Consider the following 16,760-nt stretch of genomic DNA (forward strand, 5'->3'; position numbering starts at 1 on the left):
GGGGTCCTTTCTCTTTTTCAATGGGCCCTTGTTACTGAATCACCTGTACTTACAGCCCTGTTGGCAGACTGAATGCCTGCACTGTGTGTGTGTGTGTGTGTGTGTGTGTGTGTGTGTGTGTGTGTGTGTGTGTGTGTGTGTGTGTGTGTGTGTGTGTGTGTGTGTGTGTGTGTGTGTGTGTGTGTTTGGCTGCAAGTGTGTGTCTGTGTGGGTGTGTGTGTCTGTATCTGTGCACCAGCATGTTCAAGTAGTGTTTGATGAATGGTGTGTGTTTGTTTGGCTGTGTGTGTGTGTGTGTTTGTGGTTGTGGCTGCCAGTGTGTGGGTGTGGTTGCAAGTATGTGTGTGTGGGTGGGTGTGGGTGTGTGATGCACACCACTGAAAGATATGGAGAACACAAAGGAATCACAGAGCTGCTCTCGTCTGAGTGAACGTTCACTTTATTTGGCTGCCCTGATTAAAGTGCTCGTGAAACAACTTGTGAACATTAAGGAGAGAGAGAGAGAGAGAGAGAGAGAGAGAGAGAGAGAGAGGAGAGAGAGAGAGAGAGAGAGAGAGAGAGAGAGAGAGAGAGAGAGAGAGAGGAGAGAGAGAGAGAGAACAAAGACAATAACAGTCTTGTGTTTTGAGTGTTTTTACAACCCCTGAAGGATTGTTAATTATGGTAACATTTTAACATACATTTTATTGATCGTCGTGCTTTTCAAGACGCTTTTCAAGACGCTTAAGGCCGTGATGCACAAGAGTTGAACACAAACAAACATCAATGCCACGAAGTCCCATTAAAACACTTCAAAAGTAAACATTAGATCAGTGCCAGCCTGGGGAATCACTCATGCATAATATATAACGCAAACAATGTGCTTAACCTCTAACTGGTGTCTCCTCTCCCCTAACCTGGTGTCTCCTCTTCTCCCCTAACCTGGTGTCTCCTCTCTCCTAACTCTACCTGGTGTCTCCTCTCTCCTAACTCTACCTGGTGTCTCCTCTCCTAACCTGGTGTCTCCTCTTTTCCTAACCCGGTGTCCCCTTTCTTCCTAACCTCTATGTCCTCTCTTCCTAACCCTGTGTCTCCTCTCTCCTATCTCTGCCTACTGTCTCCTCCCTCCTAACGTTGTCTCCTCTCTCCTACCCCGTGTCTCCTCTCTCCTACCCCGTGTCTCCTCTCTCCTACCCCGTGTCTCCTCTCTCCTACCCCGTGTCTCCTCTCTCCTTCCCCGTGTCTCCTCTCTCCTACCCCGTGTCTCCTCTCTCCTTCCCCGTGTCTCCTCTCTCCTACCCCGTGTCTCCTCTCTCCTACCCCCGTGTCTCCTCTCTCCTACCCGTGTCTCCTCTCTCCTTCCCCGTGTCTCCTCTCTCCTTCCCGTGTCTCCTCTCTCCTACCCCGTGTCTCCTCTCTCCTACCCCGTGTCTCCTCTCTCCTACCCCGTGTCTCCTCTCTCCTACCTCGTGGTCTCCTCTCTCCTACCCCGTGTCTCCTCTCTCCTTCCCCGTGTCTCCTCTCTCCTTCCCGTGTCTCCCCTCAGATCGGGCGGTTCTTCGGGGTCATGGACCCCACTCTGATGCTGGACCTGGTCAACTCCTCGCTCTACACCTTCAACAAGACCTTCGACTACCAGAGTCTCTGTGACCCCGAGAAGGAGACGCGGGGAGCCGGGCCCCGATCCGTCTACGTGGTGAGGGGCAGAAGACAGAACACACACACACACACACACACACACACACACACACACACACACACACACACACACACACACAGAGACACACACACACGCGCGCGCGCGCACACATACAGACACAGACACACACACACACACACACACACACACACACACACGCGCGCGCGCGCACACATACAGACACACGCACACAAAGCATGCAGACACAGACACAGAAAAGCACGCACACATACAGAGACACGCACGCACACACACACACATGCAAATGCACACGCACAGAGACGCAGAGAGACACAGACACAGAACCACAGACACAGAGACACGCACACACACGCACGCATGCACGGACACACAGATACACAAACACACACACCTACACACACCTACACACAAACACACACACACACACACACACACACACACACACACACAGCCACACACAGAGACAGAGATACGCACATGCATGTTGACGCATACATACAAGAACATGAACATGTATGCAGAGCACATGTATGCACGGAGTCAGCCACACACACAGGACAGCACAAATGGACACACACACACACACACACACACACATGCGGACACAGATGCGGACACAGATGCACGCACAATAAATAGTGTGCTGACAGAACATGGAAGCAGTTTAACGTTCAATAGTTGCATCACCCACATGGTCATGTTTGCACCTGTCATTAGAAACACAAAATAACACACGCACACACAAACATGGCGGTTGACACGCACGCACGCACACACACACACACACACACACACACACACACACACACACACACACACACGCACACTTGCCCACTACACGTCTAAAGCACCTCATCGCCGTGCACATACACACACAAGCGCACCCCCTCTCCCCGGGGGGGGGGGCGTAAATCGATGTAGAACCAACAGGGGGGGGGAGGCGCTGGTGAAAGCGTTAGCAGGAGGGGGGAGTTGGGGGGGGGGCAGAGGGGGGGGGGGGGGCCTGCAGGAACAGGATTAAAGCCTGGGGCGCGCTCTGGCTCATGGTCCAGGTAGACACATTAAGGTGCACTGTGTTTCATCACTTACAGCGCCGCTGCACACACACACAAGCATGCGCACACACGGTGCGAGTGCGGGGTGCGCGGGGCTGCGGTTCAGGAGGCCTCGTCCTGCTTAAGGGAGTGCCTATGATGCTTGCTGGAGGATGTATAGGTCGACGACGGGATGTTTGTGGGGGGATTTATGTGACAGCGGGTCGGGCGGGGGGGGGGATATGTATTCAAAGGCTTTTCTGAGAAAAAAAGATTTAGAAAAAGATTTACCCAAAGAAAACCAAACATTTGGCCAACTCGGAGGCATGCTGATGCACTCGTTCCGGACTTCCCCGGACAAATGTCAACCGTTGTGGGGCGACGGTGGAGGTGAGCTGGAGTTGAAGATGTAGATATCTGTGATCACAGTCTCCAGGCCCCGGGGCCCCCCGCTGAAGCCGACCACAGATTGGAAAACCAGTTGAAGTTGAGGACCTGTTCGGCGCGCGCGCGTTCCGAGATGTTTGTACGGGATTCGGTCAAAAGATTACACAGAAATCGGTTGTTACGTAAATTGGGCTTCTTCCAGTCTGGAAGCCATTCATCTTGCTCTGGCAGGTTTTTTAACAGGGAATGTTGTGACTTTTTTGCAACATCTTGCTGTTATCAGAGATAAAATAATTTTTCCTTCAGCAGTGATTGTACTGGTTTGTGTGTGTGTGTGTGTGTGGTGTGTGTGTGTGTGTGTGTGTGTGTGTGTGTGTGTTGTGAAACCAGTTGATAAGTAGCGATAAACAATCATTCAGGGCCTGTTAGCACACTCACTTAATAACCCTCGGGAAGGGAAGGGAAGCAGACTGCGAGGCCGTCGCGGGCTGAACCCTACTCACAACAAGATCTCTCACTGGCCTCTGGTCTCGACTTGTCCTGCCTGTTGTTCGCCTGCTCCTCTTCACAGCCGGCATGTTTGGCTCTGTGGATCATCTGCTGGGGAGAGATGCCAGCTCACCCCCCCTCTCTCTGGGCCAGACGCAAATATCCCGTCTGCCCGGGTTGGGATGCGGGTCGGCTTGGCTCAGTCACACGGTGACAGCGGGCCATGCAGGACTAGAAGTGGGAGGAGGTGGATCCCTGGGACTGAATCTGTGGCCCCGCTCTCTGTTTTGTTCTTCTCCCTAGCCCACCATCGCAGACATGTTGAACATCGGCTGGTGGGCCACAGCTGCGACCTGGTGAGTCTTTGGAATCGCGTCCGACTAAAGAAAATTGTTTACTCCCTCGTAAAGGAAGGAAAAGTGTCAGACCTCACGGCATGTGTCACCACCCGAGAATCCCTTTCCATTGAACCGGGGGCATCGCGTTGTTTGAAGGAATGGGAGAATGTTAATGTGAAGGCACAACGATGACGGCGTGTTTAACCGCAATCGTGCGGGTTCCTGTTTATTTGCCACACGACAGGCCGCAGCACATTCAGTCTGTTAATTCAAACCACGTGCGCCGAAACGGGCTCATGGAACAATAACAACAACAACAGAAATCCCCTATGAGTCTGTCATAAATATGCCAAATGGTAAACAGAGTGGGTGTCTGGTATGAGTTGTTGTGAGTGGGAAACTGTTGGGTGATGCACGAGGTCTGTAACGTCATGGAGCAGGAAGACTCCGGCGGACGCCTTCATGGCCCTGTGTCTGCGTCACGGCCGTGTCGTTTGTTCCCAGGTCCATCATGCAGCAGATGTTGGTCAGCCTCACCTTCCCAAACTTCATGGAAGCAGGTGAGTTGTCTTCCGATTGGACGATCGGGCATCTGCGTGCTCCCCAGCGTTCTTTTCCATCTGTCCTTTTTGACTCAAGCCACCAAACCACTTCAAAATGCTTCAAATGTTATCAGACTAGATCCCACCCACCCAGCTCAGTCCATCAGGTTTTGATGGTCTCCAAATCATATTGATACTGTGGAGAAAATAGCACATTATGAGATGACTTCAGATTGAAGATTATGATCTGAATATTTTCGCTCTCACGCTGCCAGAAACACAACCCCCAGTCTTTGTCAAGTTTCGTGTATTTATAATTTACCCGAGGCACAGAATGTGGAAAGGGCATGCCTGGGCATTTATTCAGTTTTAGGTGGAAGTTTATTCACCGTGTGTGTGTGTGTGTGTGTGTGTGCGTGTGCGCGTGCGTGCGTGCGTGCGTGTGTGTGCGTGTCCAGCCGATGTGGAGGAGGACCTGTCGGACTCCATGTCCAAGGAGGGCTGCATCACGCAGCAGACCCAGTACTTCTTCGAGTCCAGCGAGCTGTCCTTCAAGGGGACGGTGGGCTGCGACAACTGCTCCCGGTGAGAGAGAACACACACACAAGTACATGCACACACACACACACACACACACAAGTACACACACGCCACACGCACACACACACAAGTACATACACAAGCACACACACAAGTACAACCACACACACACACCCACACAAGTGTACACACACACACACACACACACAAGTACACACACACACACACACACAACACGCACACAAGTTCATACACAAGCACACACGCACAAGTACATGCACAAGCACAGACACACACACAGACTAAATTACAAAAACACACAGGCCGACAGACACACACACACACACACCACACACACACACACACACACACACACACACACACACACACACACACACACACACACACACACACACACACACACACACACACACACACACATTTACAGAGACACACAGATACACACACCGCCACCTTGGACTTCAATGGGACGCCGCTCCTTGCTACAGTCCGTGTATCCATTTGCCGTTTCACTATTAATATTGTGTTCTATTAAAATTGATGACTTTGTGCAACCGGCCCCACCTACCCCTCTGGGTCTCGCTGAGCCCAAACGCTCTGCTCTCCAGCTGGGCGCCAACAGCACCAGCGGCTTTCAGTGTCGTGTTTACCAGCACCGCGATCTCTCTCTCTATCTCTATCTCTATCTCTATCTCTATCTCTCTCTCTCTCTCTCGCTCTCGCTCTCTCTGTCTCTCTCTCTCTCGCTCTCTCTCTCTCTCTCTCTCTCTCTCCCTCTCTCTCCCCTTCTCCCTCTCTCTCTCTCTCCCTCTCCCTCTCTCTCCCCTTCTCCCTCTCTCTCTCTCTCTCTCTCTCTCTCTCTCTCTCTCTCTCTCTCTCTCTCTCTCTCTCTCTCTCTCTCTCTCTCTCTCTCTCTCTCTCCCTCTGTTTCTCTTTCTCGTCCCCACATCGCTCTAGATGCCCTGTAAATCTCTAAAATGCTGACAAGCCGCTCTCCTTCTCACAGGCAGGCAGAGACAGACAGACGGACAGACAGACGGACGGACAGACAGAACCCTCTCTTTAAAACCCCCATATATTTTTATTCGTCCCATTACGACCTATTTATCAACACAACCGACCGACAAATAAAAGTCGCCGCGTTTACAAAGTGTGGCCTCGCCCTCATCTGATCGTAAACCACACAACGGCGCGCTCAACCCAAACAGGGGTGGGGGGGGGGGGCTTTTAGTGCTCAGATCAACACACACTGGGGTCTGAGCCCCTGTCCCCTGGAGGTGACATCACAAAGGGGCCCCCAAAAATCAGCAGGCCAGGGGGTGAAGTGACCCAGACCGCAGACCACCACACTTTCATGTTGGTGTGTGTGTGTGTGTGTGTGTGTGTGTGTGCGCGTGCACGCGTGCGTGCGTGGGCCCCTCTTTTCTTTTAACACCCCCTTGTGCCGTCTAATGGAGTGCGGCGTTCGCATGCGGGGCGGCGTTCCGACGCATTAGCCGCACACACGTTAGCCTTTAACGAGGGGCCGTAAAAAAGGGCCACAAATGGGTTCTCTACCTGGTGGGTGTTTAACCCCCTGTCCCTCGGCCCCCAGGGCCCCCACGGCAGGGTGGCACCGCGAACTGTGTGTGTGTGTGTGTGTGTGTGTGTGTGTGTGTGTGTGTGTGTGTGTGTGCGTGTGTGTGTGACCTAGGGCTGGTGATTTAGCTATGCCCTGTATGCTTCTAATCAGGTGCGCTGTGCATTCCTGCGCGTGGAGCTGTTCCCCATTACCCACGTACATTGAATCCCTCGCTGCGCGTATGTGTGTGTGCGCGTGCGTGTGTGTGTGTGTGCGCGCACGCGCGTGTGTGTGTGTGTCTGAGCGAGTACACAGAAGATAAGGGTTGTGCATGTTTAGTGGGCGAGTTAAATAAAGACATTTGTTCGCTGCTGACCGGTGTCAACAGTATGTTTGTGTGTGTCTGGGGTTTACGGTTATCTCAATCTGTGTGTGCGTGTGCGTGTCCACATGTGTACGCATATCCGTGTCGTGTTTGCTTATCCATATGTGTGTACGTGTATTCGTGTTGTGTACTTATGTGCGTGTGTGTGTGTGTTCTCCTTAGGATCTACCACGCGGAGAAGCTGCCCAGGACCAACCTGGTGTTCATCATCGCTGACGCCCGACACACCTGCGTGCAGTGTGAGGGCAGCCCGCTGGTCCAAGACGAGCAGCCCTGTATCCTCCACGAGGCTGCACCGTGTAGCGTAGCATCAAGCACGGGCCCAGAACCTCTGGTGGTGCCAAGCTACGACCAACCACGGGCTACCTATATCTTGTTTGGGGCTAAGCTACGAGACAAACACTGGCTAGGTACGTCTTGTTGTGCTGAGCTACAAGACCAACACGTGCTACCTATGTCTTGTCGGGGGCTAAGCTACGAGACAAACAGGTGCTACATACAGTATGTCTTGTTGTGCTAAGCTACAAGACACACATGTGCTCAGTATGTCTTGTGTGCTAAGCTACGAGACATACCGGTGTATTGTGCTGGAGTTGTTGGAGTCTGTTTTGCGCCCCCCCCATCTCTATTTCCTGACCTCATCATCGGTCCATGACTTGTTGTTGTGATCGCCGATCACAACATGTTTGTCAAGAGGTCAATAAACACGATAGAGAAGCCCAAGAACACCACACACACACACACACACACACACACACACACACTCACACTCACACTCACACACACACACACACCTCCTCAATCTCATTGCCATGCGAGAGGGAGTGGGGAGGATGGTGTTTGTTGCTGTCTGGGGGGGATATGTGTGTGTGTGTGTGTGTGTGTGTGTGTGTGTGGGCGTGGGCGTGCGTGCGTGCGTGCGTGCGTGTGTGTGGGCGTGGGTGTGTGTGTGTGTGGGTGTGTGTGGGCGTGGGTGTGTGTGGGCGTGGGTGTGTGTGTGTGTGGGTGTGTGTGGGCGTGCGTGCGTGCGTGCGTGCGTGTGTGGGCGTGCGTGCGTGCGTGAGGATGGGGGAGTGGGGCGGGGTTTCTGCGGAAATTGAGATTAAGAATCTTTCCTTCTTCCAGGGGTTGTTTGTGGAGTGGATCGGTCTGTGTGGCAGATGGCTGTGTGGGACACGACGGATTCTGGAACGGCGTACGCAGAAGTCTCGTCATATGACGCACAAAACACACAAACACACCACGCAAAGATGAACACAAATATACCCACGCAAACACGTACACACACCCAGGGCTGTGGCCAATTAGGAAACGGCGAGCAACTCTGAAGGTTTCCACTTATTTATTAATTATTTGTTCTTGTCGTGTGTTTTTAATCCCTTGGCTTGGAGCCCCAGACGGCCAGCGTTCAAATGATTCCTGCTGGGGAGGTTACCATGTTTGGCCTCATTGGGCCTGCAGTACAGTAACCAGCACTAGCGGCTGGGAAACACGGTGGAAGACTGGTGCCTTCCACTGTTTAACCCTCTCCCCTCATCTCTCCAGTAGTTAGCATCGACTCCAGCAGTAAGCACTCTGTTAACCTTTGGTTTGTGGTGGACCGATGCCACACACACACACACACATTTTAAGGGGAATTTATCGATAAAGGTGACTATAAATGCAGGCCTGATAGAGTTCAGGCGTGGTGCCTGAATTCAGGCTTGAGCTCGGTATGTTGTCAAGAAAAGGGAAAATAGGTGAGCGGTTCCTTTTAAAATGTGTAGTCAACACGTCAACCTACCTGACCTTTTCATCGACATGAATGCAAACAACTAGGCGTAGTCTATATAAGGAAGTCTTTTACCTTTGTATGTTTGCACTGAGGATGGTCTGAATGGGACTGAAAACGTTTTGCACGCACTTTGGGTAGCACTTTACACTTTTAGGCAGTAAAAACGTATTGTTGCATCGGCTACATGGTGTGCGAGTTCCGCACCTTTTATTGTTGTCAAGAAAGGCAATTCTCTATGGAGTCTTCGAATGTATTTGATCATTTCAGGCCCAGAGAATTCCACTTCCGATCAGCCCTGTAAATGATGAGACAGGTAAAGATGGTCATGTGTCCGGGGACCTGGCGTCAAACTGCGTCTTCTCCCCGGGTGTTGTGTTGGGTTTGTGTGCGTTGAGTCCCGTTGCCTCCTTCCCGGGTGTTGTGTTGCGTTGTGTTTGTGTCCCACCGTGTTCCTTAACGGAGCCGTCAGCCACCGGTCCGAACCCGTGTTTCCTGGCCAGGAACCCGCGCTACAGAAAGGGGCCCACCAACTGCTTCGACGACAACACCAAGGTGAGTTCCTCCCCACGCTTCTCTTTAGTTTGCTCATATTCATGCATACATCTTTTTCTTTATTTACTTTTTTCTTTAACGCTTGTAAACTGCCTTTGGTTTTCCGAATGTGCGACATGAATCAAATGTCTTATTATTATCACAGGAAAACAAATAATTGGTAATGACCCCACTCTCGTTCCAATGCTACACAGGATACTTTTATTGTTATATATTCCATGAAACCATAGAAAAAACGAAACATTGTCAAAGTAATGCCAGTACCTTTAGTTAAAGAAACGTCATTGGGTGTAGCTTCCGAATGTTTTCTCCAGAAAACCACGACAACAGCAGCAGCTGGGAGTCGATGTTCTTCCTGTTTTTACCAGGCCGTCTGCGTCCTCAGCATACCTCTCTGCCTCTCCCCTCCCTCATGTTTCTCAATAACCTCCAGCGTCGATCCCGTCTCGGCAACAGCTCATCCTCCCGGGAGTCCCTTTGTAGTCGCGGTCCCATTCACACGCTGCCTGATGTATGCAAATCAGTCCTGTGACTAACCCCGCCCTTCCCTCCCCTTCGCCCCAAAACGCGTCACGACACAGATTTCCCACAGAGAGGCAGAAACGGTCCGGCTTTTCCTGACTTACGGAGAAACACGGATAAACAAACAGATCTCTGTAGCGGCGGCCAATCCACTGCGTGTGAAACCTCGCCGTCTCAACGCTTTGTTTATTTGCGATTTACAGTCGCTGTCACAGTTTTGTCATCAGAGAGAGAACTAACCCCCTGCTTGTGCTGTCTTGCTCTCCCTTTGTTTCACACACACACACACACTCACACGCACACGCACGCACACACACACACACACACACACACACACCGAGACACACACACACACACACACACACACACAGCATCTCTCGACCCCTCTCTAGCCCTCCACCTGTAAGCGGCGTTACTTGGATGAATTCTTCGACTTCTTCTAGTGACCCGTTTATCACTTCTCCCGTCTTTTGTGGCAATGCTCTGTTTCTAATACCTAACCGGCTCTCTGTGTTTGCTGCATGACTCTCTCTCTCTCTCTCTCTCTGTCTCTGTCTCCCCTTCCCGCTCTCTGATTGGCTGTTGATGGTTAGGATGAGGCCATGTGCCGTCGGAGCGCAGGCTGCCCATTGGCTCCCTCTCTGCTCATGTTACCGTGCTGCCAATGTTCATGTGCTGCCTCGGGTCAGTCCATCATCGTTCGCTCTGACGCCCGCTCTCTCACTCTCTCGCTATCTCCAACGCGCTCGCTCTCTCTCGCTCTCCCTCCCTTGATTGGCTCACCCATATTCCTCGTCTCTCAGCCCCCACTCACTTTTACCTTCGTGCCAACTTTACAACATTTACTTTCTACCCATCCCTTCTTCTTCTGCGTATGCTCTCCCCCGCCCCCCCCCCCCCCCCCCCCCCTCCCCACGCGTCCTCCTCCTTGCATCCCCCCCCCTTCCCCCTCCCCCTAACTCACCTCCATTTTTCACCCTGTCTCCTCCCTGCCATCACTCTCCCTCCTTCGACCTCCCCCTGTCTTTGAACTGCCGGCCGTGGATCCCCCCCCCCCCGCGCGCTATCTCCGTCCATCCGTCTCTATCTGTCTCAGCCAATAGACTCCGGCGTCCGTCCCACTCACACATGTGCGGCGCGATGGAGCCAGACGCTAGCGGGCGGCGCTCCGCTCACTCCTCCTTCAGCCCTACACTTCAAAAGCCGCCGTGTTTCGGTTTCTTGAAGCTGTGTTCTTAAAACAAAATTGTTCTTCCTTAATAAAAATCACGTCGACTTTTTGATCTTCAGTCGACTTTACAGAGAACTGTGCTGAACGGGATCTTAAGCCACGCCGTATGTGCCTTAGCGTGTCTTTAGCGTGTCCTCCAGTCCGGTGTCTGTTCGTATGAACTCCCGCGTGATTTGACGGGTCATAATTCGGTCCGCAGTCGTCTCCGCTGGAACGTGCAAAGCAAACGCAGTCACTGGTCCGACATGTTTTACGTTTTAGGAGATTTGTTTATCTGACGGGTTAGATTTGTTTCATGTTTTCTTCGTTTTTACGAGTTCTAACCCCCCCCCCCCCCCCCTGCGACCCCAGGAGCAGGACTTCGGCTGCGGGGGGGCGGCGGCCCTGAGCCCCTCCCTGTGGACTCTGGTGGGGGTCCAGATGCTCCTGCTGTGGACGATGTCCGGTAACCGGAGCCCCGCCCACGTCCCCTCGTGACCCCTGACCTCTCCGGGTCACCCAATACCTAATGCCCCCCCCCCTCAACGATGATAATGACAACAACCATGACATGATGATGATGATGATGAAGATTAAATTGCTTTGCGGTGAAGAAGATGAAGAGGCGGCTAAACGCTGCGAGGGCTGCTGGGTAATTCCTCCCAGGCCGGCTGTGGATGAGCTGTGTGCGTCTGTGTGTGTCTGTGTGCACTTGTGTGTGTCGATAAGGGGAGAGGGTTGGGGGAGGAGGGGGGGGGGGGGGGGGGGGGGGGGGCGGGGGTTGGAGAGGGAAGGAAACGCCTGCTAAGAGATAGCGCTTGAATAATAAGCGAGAACCTGACCTTTGACCTTTTGACCCTAACCCCCCCCCCCCCCTCCCTCCCTCCACACTTTACCCGCGGCCATCGGAGATTAGAGGAATACGATCTGCCAATTTGTGAACTTTCTCTCCCTTGCTCATGCCCCCTCCACCCCAATACCCCCTCCACCCCCCACCACCACCACCACCACGACTACAGACTGGACTGCCTTCAGTGCAGGGGGGGCAGATGGGAGTGGACAGGTGAGGAGGGGGTTCTAGTGACGTCTTATTTAATACGAGGGCTCTTTTTTTATTTCAACAGGGCATAAAAGATCGCCGAGCTTTGCAAACAAACGTTTTGAGTATTTTTTGAGGAAGTTATTTTACGGCTGGTTCTTCAGCGATTGGAGTGAGTCACTATTTATTGAGTTTATTTGTTTGTTTGGGTTTTCATTGCAATAAGAGAAGCTGCACTTTTTAAATTATTTATGGTGTTTTATTTTCATTTCTTTAAAACCTTTTTTTTTTTTAACGGCCGACACCGGTGTACCGTTGTGACGTCGTCGTGGCTGTTTCTTTTCTTACTCTTTCTTCATTACTTTTATTCATTTTAACTGGTCACAAGTCTTTCGGACATTCGGTCCGAGCGCCTTCAGCACGATCTTCCCTCTTGTAGATATGTGTGATATAAAAAAAAAAAAAAAAAAAGGAAAATATAGACATTGTTTTAATGGTAAACCAATCCAAGCGATCCACTGCCATGGGTCTCTCTCTGTCAAAGGACACAGACACTCTTTCTCTCGTGGACTAGTTGACACACTTTGGTGTGAGTTGTGGTCCCCTCTGCCTTCTTTTACTTTGAAACTTTGAAACTGAAATCTTGTTGCCATGGTGCACGTCAACCAATCACAGTGACCCTGTCCTGTCTCTCTTCCGTGTGCTTCTTCAAAGGTCAACTCTAGTGCCAAGAAAAGAGAGACGAAATGAAGTTTGTCTCTGTTTAGTATACCGTGCGCGTGTGGAAGACGTTTATCCGTTTATTTGAAAACGTATGAATCGGGACTGCATGTTACAGATTTGCTTTTGTGTTTTACGCCAAGTTTCTAAATTCATATCATTTTAGATACCGAATGAAGACTTTCATCATTTGTTGAAATGTTTTTGGTATGATACAGTGTATGTGTGCATTACTTTTAAAAATAAAACCACTACTATGTGCACTGGAACTTCGAAGTTATCGTTGAAAGTTATCAACTGAGAAATCATTTGACAAAAGTGTGGGTTAACACAACGAATGAGTCCTTCCGTTCATGTTCTGTGCTCTAAGGTGATCTAGCCTCCCCTTTGGTCTGGGGCCTTCTGATGCAGTAACTGTTAAAATAAGACATGAGAGCTGTGTAAAGTTTGGAGGGTATTTGTTTGACGTCCAGTAAATAAGACAGCCCCCCCCTTCCCTCCTAAACCTAAGAGTTATCGGGTGGAAGATGACGCCACCGAGTGCATTTTGGCCAGACCGTTACGGCTAATCGCAACCCTGTTCCATCCGGGAAACAAACAAGCTGCTAAATCACAGACACGGGCCTCGTGGTTGAACGGAGCGGCCTAAGGCCTGTCGGGCTCTGTATTTACAGTGTGTCGGGATTCAAAACGTTATTATCATTATCAGGACCGCATGGCCGATGGCTGTTGAATCTCTCTAGTTCAGATTTATCTCATATAAATGAAATGTCAGATTAAAAAGAAAAGCCCGGCAACACAGAAGCGAGTTAGCGGCATGAAAGCAGAGTGTGAGTGTGTCTGGGGAAATGAGGGTTTAGTTGCTGGACGGATTCTGAAGGATGAAGAAGGAAAAACAGCTGAGAAGGCTTTGATCATCTGGTCATTGGGTTGTGGCAGATGTTATGTGGTGGACTGGGAAACGGTACAATATAACTATTATTAATATTGTCAGTGTTTATGTCTGGTAAGAATTGACAATCACAATTTTGTTGACAATTGCGTGCTGCTGTGAGCGGACATCTGTCCCAGTCACGAGGGTAGCGATGACGTGTGGCTCCTTGTGTGTAGAGCTGACGGCTGGGGGGTTATCACGCCGCCTTCCAACTCGATAGGACGCCACTCGGCAGGAACTGAACCGTTTATCCAATGCCGGGCCCTGCGCGATGTGGGGCCAGTAGTTCACTGCTACTCCCGCACTTTAGCGATAACAGTGTGTGAATACACGGCTGTTTGTTTGACCCCCCCCCCACACACACACACACACACACACACACACACACACACACACACACACACACACACACACACACACACACACACACACACACACACACACACACACACACACACACACACACACACACACACACACACACACACACACACACACACCCCAAATCCATTTGCAGCAAACCAGAAAAGAGTCAGCTGGAAATGAGTTCATGAAATGAGTTCATGAAGATAGTTCTGCCATTCTCGTCGTAGTGGGGAACACGTGTGTGTGGTTAGGTCAGGTACTCTGATGATCTCGTGGGGCACTTTGAGGTCTTGTTTGGTTCCTTTCCCGTTGTTGTCTTTCCATCTCCCGCTGAAAAGAAGAAAAGGATGAAACGACTGTAAAATAATTCAATTAAATAACAAAACGAGTGGATTTCTAATCCAAAATGTGTTCTCACACTAGCGGATATCCAGTCAAGTGCCATAGGATTCTCACACTGGAGAGGAACCTAGTCCCTTATTAATGACCAACTACCAGAGTGTCATTAGAGTTTTTTTCTGTCGCATGGTGGTGGCCTGCAACGATAATACATATCTATATATATACTGTGTGTGTGCGTGTTTGATGACATAATATTTACATTAAACATACATTGTCAGGCAATTGTTTATGATATGTCTATGGTACGATCAGCTGTTTTCTCACTGCCTTTCTCTTGGGGAGACAGCATTTGGTTCACGGGGGGCGGGAGAGGCGGTCAAAGCAATTACAGAAGCCTGATTGGATAGTGTGGTGTTTGAATGTGGTACTCCTGTCATATGATTGGCCGAAAACCCTTTGAGAATTGCCTTTCAGTCACTCAAGATCCCATTGAACGTTATAATAAATTTGACTAATGACGACAAACTCAGTGCGAGTAATGCACAGAGTTATTGGAAGACGGATATGGGCTTTGTGGCTGTTCAAAGTCCCCAAGCCACTCTTTAAGTGCTAAAACTTCCGATGCTGTCACCTCAGGAATACTATATATGATTGACGTGTTTTTGATGATGTCGGTGCTCTGCTATCTGTGTGGGCTTGTGTGGTTTGAGCTTTCTCTATTTATTTATTATTTTCTATTTCTTGAGGATTGCTTCACGTGTGTTGTAAATGGAGTGTTCTGTAACCTGCCACGACCTGGTGGATTATTGGCGGGGCCCGACAGCCAATCCTGTGTGGCCTGTGTGGCTTCAAAGCAGCCAATGGAAAGCCTACATTAATTCAGCGATTTGAGCCAATGCCAGGTTCTCTTTCCGGGAGGGGGGTCATGTTCGGGCTCCGAAACCAAGCCCGTTCGGGGTTTAATATGTATAAACGAAACTCTTCAGAGTCAAGCGTGGACATTTTGTTGAAACAAAAATAAAAATCTCTTGACGAAAATGAACATGGACAAAGCAAGTGTATAATCCTCGAGGGAGGAAGGAGAACGTGTTGGTTTGTGTGCAACCAAGGTATCCCGAATAAACGAGTTTATGATTGCTATCTCTCGTCTGGTGTCAGATTTCACTTGCTGGCTGATTTCCTCTCCTTGCCAAAAGCCTAATTACTGCTCACAATGGATTACAAAAAGTTCTACTTACGTCTGTCACTGTGCCAGAACACATTTCCCCTCTCTATAACCCTGTGTGTGTGTGTGTGTGTGTGTGTGTGTGTGTGTGTGTGTGTGTGTGTGTGTGTGTGTGTGTGTGTGTGTGTGTGTGTGTGTGTGTGTGTGTGTTCATGCTTGTGTGTGTGTCTCTTCGTGCATGCATGCATGCAGAGGAAGCACCAGGAGACCGCTATCCCAATGTCCCTTGGTGACTCTCTCTTCCACCCCCCCCCCCCCCAATCCCCGGCAGCGATTTGCAAGGAAGGAATTGACATCGAGCCAAAGTCAACAACCATGTCCCAAGGAAAAGGTAAGAGGGGGAACCGGGAAGTGCACTGCCGCTCCCTCCGCGCCGGACGCCGTGACATTGAAATGGCCCCGGAGGACACGGCGATAAAGTATGACCGAGCGGCGGCTCCGAGTCGTAAATTCACGACATTTTTCAGTCTTGACCCAGTGCGCTTCGGCCGGAGCGAGGGGCCGCGGCCTCGTTAGAGCGGCTCTCCCGCGCTTTTATTTTGGTGGTGTTTTTTTAATATATGCTCGAGCCCAGGACCAGCTGTGCTCATGCAGCGGTTCTGGGCGGGAAGGGTGGGGGTCTCACTGCCCCCCAAAGACAAACTACAGGGTAATTGTACTCTTTATTACACGCGTTAAAAACCAGCCCGGTGCTGCGTTGAATACGGTTGTCCCGTGAAGACGTAAAAAAAATGACGATATTTTTAGTTCGAGGTGCTTTGGGTGTTTTAAATAAGACCCGTTACAATGTCTTAAGAATTTATGTTTCATAAAAATGGCTTTTACTGTTGGTAGCACAGGTGGAGAATCGGTTGGAGGAGAACAGCAGTATGAGATTACACATGCTGCACCCTCAGAAGGAAGGGGGTTGATTTAATGATTAGAATAACGTCCACTGCAGCTGAGTGAAAGTCGTTCGTCTTTTTCGTCCCTGCAAAATCGACACACCCGCACCACTGGATGGGTTATAAGATTTATGTTGATGGATGTTAATTACTGGTTAGAATGGAATGTGGCGCACTTATTAGCTAGAGTGCATGGCATGGAAAAGTAAAACATAAAAGTAATTGTAAAAACAAT

General features: G+C 50.4%; 1 protein-coding gene across 1 annotated transcript in view; it reads left to right on the forward strand.

The window, feature by feature from the left end:
• Positions 1-15,556, forward strand: part of LOC132448058 (voltage-dependent calcium channel subunit alpha-2/delta-1-like) — a 68,443-nt gene extending 52,887 nt beyond the window's left edge. Inside the window, 7 exon segments of the mRNA XM_060039121.1 lie at positions 1,121-1,675; positions 3,874-3,926; positions 4,413-4,468; positions 4,909-5,035; positions 7,120-7,232; positions 9,201-9,283; positions 11,388-15,556. Coding sequence (XP_059895104.1) covers positions 1,121-1,675; positions 3,874-3,926; positions 4,413-4,468; positions 4,909-5,035; positions 7,120-7,232; positions 9,201-9,283; positions 11,388-11,513 — 1,113 coding nt within the window. The 3' untranslated portion in view covers positions 11,514-15,556.
• The last annotated feature ends 1,204 nt before the right edge of the window (positions 15,557-16,760 follow it).

This window comes from Gadus macrocephalus, chromosome 19 (genome assembly GCF_031168955.1).
Source record: "Gadus macrocephalus chromosome 19, ASM3116895v1".
Taxonomy (NCBI): Eukaryota; Metazoa; Chordata; class Actinopteri; order Gadiformes; family Gadidae; genus Gadus; species Gadus macrocephalus.